General features: G+C 42.0%; 1 protein-coding gene across 1 annotated transcript in view; it reads left to right on the plus strand.

Moving 5' to 3' along the window:
- The window catches only part of itpr1b (inositol 1,4,5-trisphosphate receptor, type 1b), a 506200-nt gene that overhangs the window by 192142 nt on the left and 301088 nt on the right, over positions 1-12970 (plus strand). Inside the window, exons 15-16 of the mRNA XM_043708559.1 lie at positions 1052-1193; positions 11964-12135. Of these exons, the coding sequence (XP_043564494.1) occupies positions 1052-1193; positions 11964-12135 (314 nt within the window). The remainder of the gene's footprint in view (positions 1-1051; positions 1194-11963; positions 12136-12970) is intronic.

Below are 12970 nucleotides of genomic sequence, written 5' to 3' on the forward strand. Positions count from 1 at the left end.
TTGTCCTGCTACAGAAAGGATATTATTAAACTGGAAAGGGCGTGGAAAAGATTTCCAAAGATGGCGACTTTGAGTGATGAGGATAGGTTGGATAGGCAAGGACATTGCTTCCCTGGAGCGTAGCAGGTCGAAGAGTGACCTTAGAGAGGTTTATAAAATCATTAAAGGTGTATAGATAAGGTGAAAACAAAGGTCTTTTCCCTAGGACAGGGGAGTTCAAAACTAGAGGGCATAATTTTAGGATGAGGGGAGAAAAATTTACGAGGAACCTTGGGTGCATCTTTTTCAGAGGATGATTTGTATGTAGAATGAACTGCCAGAGGAAGTGGTAGATGCAGGTACAGTTAGACCATTTCAAAGACATTTGGACATTAGCAGGAAAGGCTTAGAGGGATTTGGGCCAAATGTAGGCAAATGTGACTAGTTTAGTTTGGGAATCCTGGATGGGTTGGACTGAAGAGTCTGTTTCTGTGCCCTATGACTCCTGATGTAAGATGTTTGGTGTTCAATAAAAAAAAGATCTGCATGAGAAATGTCAGCAAATGCCTCAAGGGCAGCACAGTGAATTGGCTGTACTGTTGATCAGCTAACTTGTAGATCAAGGTGAAATTTTACTGAGGTGGTTCATTTTCAGAAAAGTTGGTATTAGCAAAGATGGCAAGGATCTATCAGATCTTACCTTTTAAACAATTCAACTAGTTTGCTCATCCTCTTGGTGAAGGAATGCTATCGAGTGAGTGCAGTATGACACCAATACAGTTGATTTTCAATTGTCTTCTGAAGTTGGGCAACAAACAATGAGTTTGGGAAAAGGTAAGCTGACCTTATTTTGCCATATTCATGTTTTGAGAATTAGTATCTGCATTCTTACCAGTTTGACTTGAAGACCAACTACCAAACTTTAGCAAGTTAATTACTGGGCAGGGCTTCAGTGTCAATCACGTCAGACAAAAATGTTTCTTTTTACAATTTCGTATTTTGATCTGTATTCTAAATGTTTATGCTGTCTTGAAAATTTGGAATTTGATCCTCTTGAATTGACTTTTAACAGCTTTGTCACAAAGCTTCTGGAAGATTTGGTGTTCTTTGTTGCGGATGTTCCAAATTCAGGTCAAGATGTGCTTGAAGTGGTCATCAACAAACCAAACAGAGAGCGACAAAAGCTTATGAGAGAGCAAAATATTCTGAAACAGGTGAGCTGTCAAACTGCAGAGAGGTGAAGCTAGTTCAGTCTTCCATTATTTCTGTTCAAAAGTATATCTTAATTTAGAATCTTAGTCAGAGAGACGTATCGCACGGAAACAGACCTTCAGCCCAACTCATCCAAGCTGACTGGATATATTAAATTAATCTAGTCCCCTTTGCCAGCATTTCAATGCTTCTAAACCCTTTCTATTCACATACCCATCCAGATGCTTTTTCAGTGCTGTAATTGTACCAGCTTCCATCACTTCCTGTGGCAGCTCGTTCCAAACGCACTCTACCCCTCCATGAAATATTTGCCCCTTAGGTCCCTTTTAAATCTGTACCCTTTCATTCTAGACTCACCACCCTGGGGAAAAGACCTTCTCTAGTCACCCTCCGTGCCTCATGATTTTATAAACCGAAATAAAGTCACCCCTCCACCTCAGATACTCCAGGGAAAATAGCTCCAATCTATTCAGCCTCTCCCTGTAGCTTAAACTCTCCAACCCTTGTAAATCTTTTCTGAACCCTTTCAAGTTTTGAGACTTCTCTTCTATAGAAGAGAGACCAGAATTGCACAACGTATACCAAAAGTGGCCTAACCAATGTCCTGTACAGCTGCAACATGACCTCCCAACTCCTGTACTCCATGTACTGAGACCTTTTTCAATTAAATGATTTAATTTGAAGGAAACTGTTCAATTAGTCAAAAATATGGACGTGGCAACATTTGGAGTGTAATCACATGCTGATCTATTTTGTGACACTCTGTTTCTCTCTTGGGTAGTGATTTAATATGGTAGTTTATCATCTGCTTAGCATAAATGAGTGAAATATTGTTTTTTTTTTGCTATTAGTGATAATAATTACACTTGAAGTATTGTAACACTTGGATTGGCTTTCTCACTGTGTATATCATTTGGTTTCTGGCTAGTGGGTTATCCATAATCTGAATTTAACCCTTGCTAGATTCATTGAAACAGATCCACCTTTTCTACTGTCTTCACAGCAACAAGTAACTGTTAACCTGGCAAGTTTGTTATGTATTTGGTTGAACATTCACAATAATTCAGATTTGTTTTATACCTTGGGTGTCTGATTTTGTCTGGATCATCAGAACTGGCTCTATTTCTAAATCTAAATTGCATTATATTTAAATATAATTGTGTATACAAAATCCTGTACCTGCTAGAGTCTCACCCAGAGCCTCTGGTCTTTCCCTGGAAGCCTCTCTGTTTCATCAGCTCTCTGTCTTTGCTCAAATCAATCAAGCCACTCAATGTATTTTTCCCTCTTTTTATCTTAAGACATTATGTTGAATTCAATGAAACAGCAAACCTAATAAATATGCCATAATTTCTTGGAATTCAACTTGTCCCTTTTTCTCAAGCGCACAAATATTCATTTAAGGTATGATGGTCTCTTTTTTAGTTCTGCAGTTAGATTCATGAGCTTTATGAAGTGGTTCTGTGATCAACCTGATGCAGAAACTCAACATCACCCTTAGGAAGAAGCAACAGAGTCTTATGATCTTTGATCTCTTGTGTTCATCAAGATCCCCAATGATTAAAGCCTCCTGGGATTCTGAGCATACTAGAGGAAGGTTTCTCCCAGGTGGTGTTTTAACCTGCATGTTTCTCCCGCCAATGTTTCTGCAAGCTGTGTCACCAGCAAGAATGCTGGTGGAGTGTTTACTGTACAGTTTCAAATATGCACAAGTAATATTGCATTGCTGGTAAATTTCTGCTGCCAATATGGATGGGTCTTCTCCTTATCTCTAATTTCTACTTAGGCACAGGAGTTGCAAAGCCTCTGTCACATAGTTCACTTGAAAACTCATTCACTGTTGTGCATTGACAGGCATCTCCAAGAGAAGGGAGTCAGAAACACAGCCTTGTGCCTTACACTGAAATGTATCTTCTGAATGCGACTCATTGTGGATCTTCTTCAAGTTTCTTCGAGGATATCCTATTCCACAAGCTTTTGAAGTTTGCAGGATTTGTCCTCACTGGACAATGTAGCATGCAGTCAGTTGGCTTACAACTGGGTCGCACTTTGTAAAATGACCTGGAGTTTTACCTTTTTTGGTGGTGTGTGTACATGTATACTGAAACTCTGTCTTGGGAAGACAGTCTTTCTCACAACAGACCGATGAATATCTTCAATGGCTTGCACATCTTTGCAAAATGGTTCCCCTTAAAGCATGAGTTACTACTTTCTCCTTAAACTGGAGATGGTGCAGTGACTTGAGCATTTTGACAGTTTGGGTGCAGTTTTGATAGGTTTAAAAGAATCTGGCTGTGATGTGGCCTGAGTTAATGTGACTGTGATGAGGCCTGTACTTGAGCTGGTGAGGAATACTGTGCTTGCACCTCCCAGTCTAAAGGAGTACTTCTCCATTTAAAATATGGCATTCTAATTGTTTAGCCAAGATTTGTGGCTTTTTTTACAAAGTTAAATCATTCTCCATGTGGCGATGTTCTCTAACTCTGGGATTGAAGTTGTCTTAATTGGTCATGCATTCGTCATTGCTTAATAGGTTTGCGGAAGCCAATTGCCACTTTTTGTTTTTGTTGAGCTTACCAGATCACTGATAGGAAGTATAACATTTGATCATCCAACTGTTCTTTGGTCTAGATGATTTTGCGTGAGACCTTAAGCCAGTTTATTGATTTGGCTATTAACGAGTGTGAGCTGTATGAATATTTGCTGGGATTCAGCTCCAAGTTAACAGACTGCTGCCACACCCAGACTGTACATCCCACAACAATAGGCACAGTGGATCAGTGGTTAGCACTACTGCCTCACAGTGCCAGAGACCTGGGTTCAATTCTTGTCTCAAGCAACTGTCTATGTGGAGTTTGCACATTCTCCCTGTGTCTGCGTGGGTTTCCTCTGGGTGCTCTGGTTTACTCCCACAGTCCAAAACTCTGCAGGTTAGGTGAATTGGCCATGCTAAATTGTCCATAGTGTTAGGTAAAGGGGTAAACGTAGGTGAATGGGTCTGGGTGGGTTGCTCTTCGGAGGGTCGGTGTGGGCTTGTTGGGCCAAAGGGCCTGTTTCCACACTAAGTAATCTAATCTAAACTACTCCTGTTGAGTTAATGCAGCTAATGTGGGCGGCATGGTGGCTCAGTGGTTAGCACTGCCGCCTCACAGCGCCAGGGACTCAGGTTTGATTCCCGCCTCGGGTAACTCTGTGCGGAGTTTGCATGTTCTCTGTATGTCTGTGTGGGTTTCCTCTGGGTCCTCTGGTTTCCTCCCACACTCCAAAGATGTGCACTTCAGGTGAATTGACCGTGCTAAGTTGCCCTTAATGTTAGGTGCATTAGTCAGGGGTAAATACAGGTTAGGGGGTTGGGTCTGGGTGGGTTACTCTTCGGAAGGTTGGTGTGGACTTGTTGGGCTGAAGGGCCTGTCCCCATAATGTAGGGAATCGAATCTAATCTAATAAACTGGGGAGTTTTTGCAAAACTGGAGTGAATGGGATCCAGGTGGAAAACTCTGAGCTGTACTGAGCACAGTGGAAGACTACTATGGTGGTTGGAAGTCCATCATCTCAACCCTGAGGAACTCCTGCAGAGTCATCCTGGGGAGGTGTCCATCACCCAACCATCTTCAACTGCTTCATCATTTGATCTTCCGTCTATCCTAAGTTCAGCGGTTGGGGAATTCGCTGAATGCAGTGTTGGGAATATTTTGCAACTTGTCAGATACTGAAACGGTCTGGGTCCAAATGCAACAAGGTCTGAGCAATATGTAGTCTTGAGCTGATGAATTGGAAGGAATGTTAGTACCACACAAGTTCCGGGCAATGACCATCTCCAGCGAGAAAGAATCCAGCCATTTGATTTTAATGGCGTTACCACTGAATCTACCCACTATCAACATCTTCAGGGTCGTCATTGACCAGGTACTGAACTGGAATTGCCATATAATAGTGGCTACAAGGGCAGGCCAGAGGCTGGTATTTCTCTGGGAAATAATTTAACCACCCAATGTCTGACGTCCACCTCGAAGGTACAAGTCATTAGTGTGAGGGAATACTTCCCACTTTCCTGGGTGGATGCAGCTCCAAAAGCACTCTAAGACTTTGATCATTCAGGACAGAGTAGCCAGCTTGATTGGCACCATTTCCACTACCTTCTACATTCACTTCCTTCGCTACCAATGCACAATGGTAGCAGTATGTATCATCTATAAGTTGCACTGCAGCAAATCAGTCTCTTCCGATAGTACTTTGCAAATCAGATCTCCACCTCCCTGGACAATCTGGGTAGAAGATGTATCGGTTCAGTACTTGATTTGATTTTTTTTTCAGTGCATGGACCTCCAAGGTCTGTGCTTGAAATTAACTTTCAAAACCAGAAGTCAATGCATTCTCATGTTGTCCCTCAGCAGAGCTGTGCAATTTGGTGAGAATGTTGCATGGCAGCATTAGCCTATAAAAAAATTCCCCTCCAATCTACACCCCATCCTGACTCAGAACTGTTCCATCACTGTCACTGGGTCAAAATCCTGGAACTGCCTTCCTAGTAACTGTGGGTGTACTGCCACGCCACACTAATAACTGCAGTGGTTCAAGAAGGAAGTTCACAAGCCCCTTGTCAAGGGAATTTTGGTGATGAGCAATAAATTTTGGCCAATCCCACATCCTCTGGCAAAAAAAAAACTGTGGTGGCAAGTTCCACATCCTTTGTATTCTTTGGGGAAATGCATCTCTTCTGAATTCTGTACTGGATTTTTGTTTTTGGCGGCTTCTATATTGATGGCTTCAAGTTCTTCCCCATAATAGGAAACATTCTCTGTACATCCACTCTGAAAACCTTTCCATAATTTGAAAGACCTCCATTTAAACATAGCTAAGCTTTTTTTTTGAAAAGCTTTGTATAAATAGACACCCAGCCTGTCCAACAATTCCTGATTCAGTTAATCACATGTTTCTGGTACCAACTTCTGATTTCTGTCTGCTTCTGTATTCTTTTCATAATCTTGGGTTTAGCACTGCATCTAATGGACAAGATGTGATATAGATTTAGCATAACTTTGCTTTTAATCCTGTCTGACCCAAAATGAGACCTAGTGCTTGTTTGTTTCTTTTTAACTAACCTGTGGTGCAACTTTTAGTGATTTGATATATTTGTTCTTTGATCCCTTTATTGCTATGCCCCCACCTGGACTCTCTTATCTTTTAAGTAATAACTGAATTCCCAATTCTTTCTAACAAAATGTATTGTATTGCACCTATGCTTTTCTTTTCATTTTCCAAGTCTGCATGTTTGTGTCCTCCTGTAATTTGTTGCGGTCCTCTTCCGTATTGGTTATCCTCCTTCTCAATTTGGTTTTGTCTGCAAATTTAGAAATTAAGTTTATGATTCTGAATCCAAATTGCTAGTGGTTCTGGACCTAGTTCTTGTGTTACTCAGTGTAGCTACCCTTTATTCCCACACTCTGCTCTGTCTGGTATTTGCTAGTAATTCATTTGTCTCTTTTTGTCTTATGAATCTCCAATTGTTGACCTTATATGCCATAATAGATGAATGAATATTATCCAAGGGCCTTTTGAAAATCCATATGACAACCAACATTATCTCTAGCCCTTTCTTTTGAAAGTTACTGAGACTGCAATAAAATTGAAATATTTATCGTGAGAAATCAGCAAGACTTTGTTTAAACATGTCTGAGGCAAATTTTACTCTGGTACTCCGTCTTGAGACTGAACACATGGTGGGAGTTATTTGACCACAGAATTCTTCCAACATTATAGATGTGACAAAAGGCAGGAAGGAGCCTACACTCTAAAACATTTGTCTGCAAGTTGTCAAGCTTCCGGGTAAAATTGGACCTGTTTTCTTCAGTCAACGCTACCTCTTTACAGCTAATAATATCACTGATCTGCTCAGTCATTATTCATTCAGTTTTTATTTCAAAGAAGGTGAAGTTTAAAGGCAGTTGCCTCACTGTCAGGCCATTTCCCCCAAGGAACTTTATTCCGTGTTCACCACTCCACAAACAGAATAGCTATTCGTGAATCTTGTTACAAAGCCTGTAGAGGCGCAACTTCTAAAAAGAGCAGTAGTGTATCGTGGATGCTAGAAATCTGAAACTGAACCGGAAAGTGCTGGAGAAACTCAGCAGCTCTGGTGGAGAGGAACAGTTAAAGTTTGAGTTTGTTACCACTCTTCATAACAGAGAAGGGAGGTGAAAATGAGATGGGTTTTATGCTGCAGAAAAATATGGGAGGAGCAAGTAACATAGAAGGCAAGGTTCAAGGAAGGTCATTCAGACCATCTGCTATTTTCACCATCTGAAGCATGATGTCACCACCAACTATATGTTCCCTTCTCTCCTGTCTTGATAACCTTGGAAAGGTTATCACTTTTTTTTTCTGTTAATGTGTGCAACCTGTAACCGTTGAAAGCATTCACTGATCCCAGGGGACAAATGCTTGATTGGCAACTTCACCTACAAGTAACCATTCTCTCCACCACCGATGCTCAGTAGTAACAGTGTGTACTATCTACAAGATGCGTGCAGGAATGCACCAAAGATCCTCGAAAACAGAATCTTCCAAACCCACGACCACTTTCATCTCCAAGGATAAGGGCTGCAGATACATGGGAATGTCACCACTTTCAAGTTCCTGTCCAAGCCTCTCACCATCCTGACTTGGAAATATGTCTTTGCTCCTTCACGGTCACTGTGTCAAAATCTTGGAATTCCCTCTTTTTGGGGACATTGTAAATCAACCCAATGCAGATGTACTGTAGTGGTTCAAGAAGGCAACTCACTGCCACCTTCTCAAGGGCAACTAGGGACAAGCAATAAGTGCTGGCCAACTTGTGATGCCCACATCCCACAAAATGAATAAATGAGAAAAACAACTGGATGGCTGGTTCAGAATGTGTAGGTAACATTCTGCTGTCTTGGCAGATTGTTGGGAGTTTGTCCTTGCTCTCTCTCAAGCGTAGGGAGCTGCCTGATGTGAAATATACTCACCTAATTCATTTCTTGCGTCTGGTGGTTGACTCTTTGCATATCTCCTGAACATTGCTAAACAATGAACGAGAACGCAGGCTAGGTATCAAAGTAGTCAGGATGGTTGCCTGCCTCCTGTCCATCTCTTAGCCTGAAGTCAGCTTTTTAGTCTGTTATGCTGAGGATCATTTTCTGCCTTTTCACAGCACTTAAATAGATCCAAGGGGAAACCAGCTCTTAGCAAGCCTCAGCTGAAAGACCCTGATGTTTCCAGAGACTGTTGTGTATTGCCAGAGAAAGCAGTTTCCCTGTTGAGGTGATCTTAAGCAATGTTTATCAATTAAGGATTTCTTCCTTTCTTCTAAAAGGTAAAATCATGAAGTCATAGACAGACATAGAGGTCTGCAGTATGGAAAGCGTGCTTTGACACATTTTGTCTCTGGTCAAAAGTAAACCACCTAACAATTTAATCCCATTCTCCAGTATTTGGCCCGTATGTCTTGGCACTGTAAATGCCCATCTAAATATTTCTTAAATGTTAAAGTTTCTGCCTCTGAGCCTCGCAGGCAGTGAGTTCCAGACTCCCACTGCTCTTCACACTGGGGGGGGTGGAGGAGACAAAAAAGGTTTGTCCTTGCATTCACTCTAAACTTCCTGCCCCTTTAAATCTATGCCCTATGGGTATTCGTCTCTCCAAGTGGAGATATTCCTTCCTGTCTACCTGATCTATGCCTCTCATAATTTTATACATCTCAATCATGATTGCCCCTCAGTCTTCTCTGCTCAAGGGAAAACTATCCATTCTCTCTTCATAACTGAAATGATTCAGCCAAGGCAACATCCTGGTAAACTTCTGATCTCAAGTGCATAAAACACCTTTTGTATTAATGTAAGAAAATTGTCGTTTATATAATCCTGCTTCCACAACCTCAGGAAAACAAAGCTATTTGCAGTCGGTTAAGTGTATTTTCAGGTGCTGCAGCATCATAACTGCAGCAGAATTTGTGTACCTCAAGGTCAAATGTAGTTTTTGTAAAAATAAACAGATCAACCAGTTGAGTGATGGTAGCTGAAGGGTAAATATTGGCCAGAGTGCTGGGGAAGAGCTCCCCATCACCCTCCTGTTTTTGAATGGTGCTATGAGGGTTTGTACCTATGCCTGCAGAGGGGGCATTACCATCTCCAATATTACACCATCCTCCATTAGCATGCAGAAATATTAGCTGAGATTTTATGCTGTCTCTCTGACAACTGAACTTGCAATCATCTTCTAGAGCAAAAGTGCTATCTCCAAGCCAGAGGCGAAGGGCTAGACTGGGGGTCCACATTTGTACATCTGACCACATTAGAAATCAGCAGCATTGGGTTAGAAAGTAAAAGATCATACCTAACAAATCAACTCCATTTCTGTTTGAAGGTTGTGCCAATGACTGGATTGGACATTTCTCTGATGGGGCAATCTTTCAGAAAGTCCAAATGCAATTACATACTGAAGATATTTAATTGAAGTGCAAGTGGAATTGTGTATAGAATAACAAGTCAAAATGTGCAGCTTCAGTGCTTGGATCTTGATTTCTGTTTTATATAAATCACTTGTAAGGTAGAAAGTGCAAGACTGTCAGATTGCAAATGATTCCCAAACATGGCTTGGGGCAAAAACAAGGATGTAACTTGGGATTTACAGAGGGATTTGGATAAATTACACCATGTCAATGTCACAGAATGGCAGATGAAGTGTCATGCTGCCTAATTAAATAATTTGTGTCAGTGACTAGGCCAACATTAATAGAATTAATCTCCTGAGCAGGGAGAGTGATGAACTTGCCTCTTAAAATTAGCTAAACTACACGCTGAGGTAATTGCTCCAATTTATTGTTGGAGTGGAAGGCAAGATTATTAGATTAGATTCCCTACAGTGTGGAAACAGGCCCTTCGGCCCAACTAGTCCATACCGACCCTCCGAAAAGCAACCCACCCAGACCCACTCCCCCTAACTAATGCACCTTACTCTATGGGCAATTTAGCATAACCAATTCACCTAATCAGCACATCTTTGGACTGTGGGAGGAAACTGGAGCACCTGGAGGTAACCCACGCAGACACGGGGAATGTGCAAACTCCACCCAGACAGTCACCTGAGGCTGGAATTGAACCCAGGTCCCTGGCGCTGAGACAGCAGTGCTAACCACTGAACCACCATGCCGCCCACTTCAAACTATCTGGTATGTTGATCAGATCAAATTTGAAATACTTTGTGGATTCCATCATGGCATGACAAGGGAAACTGCAGGCTTGGGAGAGAGTGCAGGAGATTAATTAGTCTAATTAGAGGATGTTCAAGACTCAGGGAGTTCCCTACAAGGAATAACAAGAATACTCATTAATGACTGCCTTAGGGGGTGGTTGAAGGGAGGATGCTGAAGTATTGACTTGCTTGGCTAAGATTAGTTTAAAAGAAAACAAGGTCATGAGACTAAAAATCACAGCTGTAACTGAACAAGCACCGGAAGGAAATTATTTCAGTGAGTAGTTGATGACATCTGTTGGGTCGAATGTTGGTTGTTAGGGAAATCTACACACAACTAGATTTGGGAGTGCTTGAATACGAGAAGGGCAACTTCACTCAGTTGAATAGTTGTTCCTGATCTTCAGCATTTTTGCCACATGAGCCAAAGTTATAGAGCTTCTGTGTTTTTTTTATACAGAACTAAGCTTATGCACATTTGCTGTAGCATGAGCAGGCCACTCTACCCCAGGCCAAGCTAAAACTTGATGGCGAAGCAACTGAAATAAAGTTGGTGATGCTGTGCAATGTTCAGAAAGGACTAAGTATTGTTTAACATGCTGATGTCACCTATACAGTGTTGTTACTGAGACTTGCCAATGATAACAATGAGGTGCAAGTTACAATGTAATAAGGTACCTAGTCTCTAAGACAAGAGCCCCTTCTTATTGCACCAGTAAGTTTCCTCTCCCACACTGGCACAAGCAGCCTTGTAGATCCTTCCCAGGAAAGAGGACAGTTGCAGCAATACTATCAGATGGGATTTTGCACAGTGGTGAGGATCTACCAGATAACTGGGGATGTGCTCATTGCTACTGTTACGCTGACCATTGTCCAGAAATTTCCAAAAGCTACAAAAATATCTTCCCACTGCCCTACCAGGCAGGGTCTCTTACTGGGTGAGTCCGACAGGGATCAAGTGACAGCCTGGTTTTGCTTGGGTGAGTGAGGTCTGGGAGCTACAGTCTGTCCGGGCCCTGTCATCTGTTGTCTATCATCACAGTGGTCTCCTCTCATATCAATCCTGTCCTGGTTAGTATCAGCCTGTTTTTCAATCATAGTGTTTTCTTCTTTCCTGTCTCTGAGGGTTGGTAGTTCCTGTAATCGTGGCAAAGATCAGAAATGTGTTGCACAGGGCTTCATGTTGGCAAATGGGTGGCATGTGCAGCCACATCAGTGCAGTATTGGCCAACCACTATTTAGGCTATTCAGTCCAACTGGTCCATGTTTGTGTACCCATCTTGCATCATCTCTGCCTATTAGCTTACTCTTCTATTCCTTTATGTAACTTAACTGCTTCTTTAATGTATCTATGCCGTTCACCTAAACAGTTTGATGTGATAGCACAAGGTAGCTGCAGTTGTAAGGAAATCAAACAATTTCAGTAAGGTGAGATGGATTCTGCTGTTTGATGTTGCTGCCATTTTGAAGCCTTATTTTATCCAAGCCATAAATCTAAGTAATCCATGACGTATTTGATTTTTGCTGTTGATTCAGTTATTTCCTTGACCCTGTAGATCTTTAAGCTGCTCCAGGCCCCATTCACAGACAGCGGTGATGGCCCTATGCTGAGGTTGGAGGAGCTCGGAGATCAGAGGCATGCTCCATTCCGCCATATCTGCAGGCTGTGTTACCGCGTGCTGAGACACTCCCAGCAGGACTACAGAAAGAACCAGGTATCAGGGCTACGTACTGAAACTCATTGTCACATGGCCTCTAATCTTGATGTGACCTGTTATTGACGTGAATCATTCTAAATTAAGCATCCCTTTCATGTGTCACAAATGCTGGAAACGTTTTAGTTGCCTTTGAAAAATTAGGACAGCATTCAACTTATACCTCATTTACTGAATAATGTAACTTGAAAGAAAGCTTTCAACTAAAATTGAGACTGTTTAATGCTTTCATTTAATTGTAGCTAATGGATATGAATTGGATGTTATATAGCAGGAATGCTTTTCATAGATTCACATGGATGACAATGTGGCAAAATACAAAAGCATCATTTCAAAATCACTAGAGTCAAAGAGATGTACAGTATGGAAACATACCCTTCGGTCCACCCTGTCCACACAGACCAGGTATCCCAACCCACTCTAGTCCCACCTGCCAGCACCCGGCCCATATCCCTCCCAACCCTTCCTATTCATATCCCCATCCAAATGCCTCTTAAATGTTGCAATTGTATCAGCCTCCACCACATCCTCTGGCAGCTCATTGCATACCTGTACCACCCTCTGCGTGAAAAAGTTGCCTCTTGGGTCTCTTTTATATCTTTCCCCTCTCACCCTAAACCTATGCCCTCTAGTTCTAGACTCCCCGACCCCAGGGAAAAGACTTTGTCTATTTATCCTATCTATGCTCCTCATAATTTTGTAAACCTCAATAAGGTCACCCCTCAGCCTCTGACGCTCCAGGGAAAACAGCCCCAGCCTCTTCAGCCTCTCCCTGTAGCTCCTCCAACCCTGGCAACATCCTTGTAAATCTTTTCTGAACCCTTTCAAGTTTCACAATATCTTTCCGA

Source organism: Chiloscyllium plagiosum, chromosome 18, assembly GCF_004010195.1.
Source record: "Chiloscyllium plagiosum isolate BGI_BamShark_2017 chromosome 18, ASM401019v2, whole genome shotgun sequence".
Lineage (NCBI taxonomy): Eukaryota > Metazoa > Chordata > Chondrichthyes > Orectolobiformes > Hemiscylliidae > Chiloscyllium > Chiloscyllium plagiosum.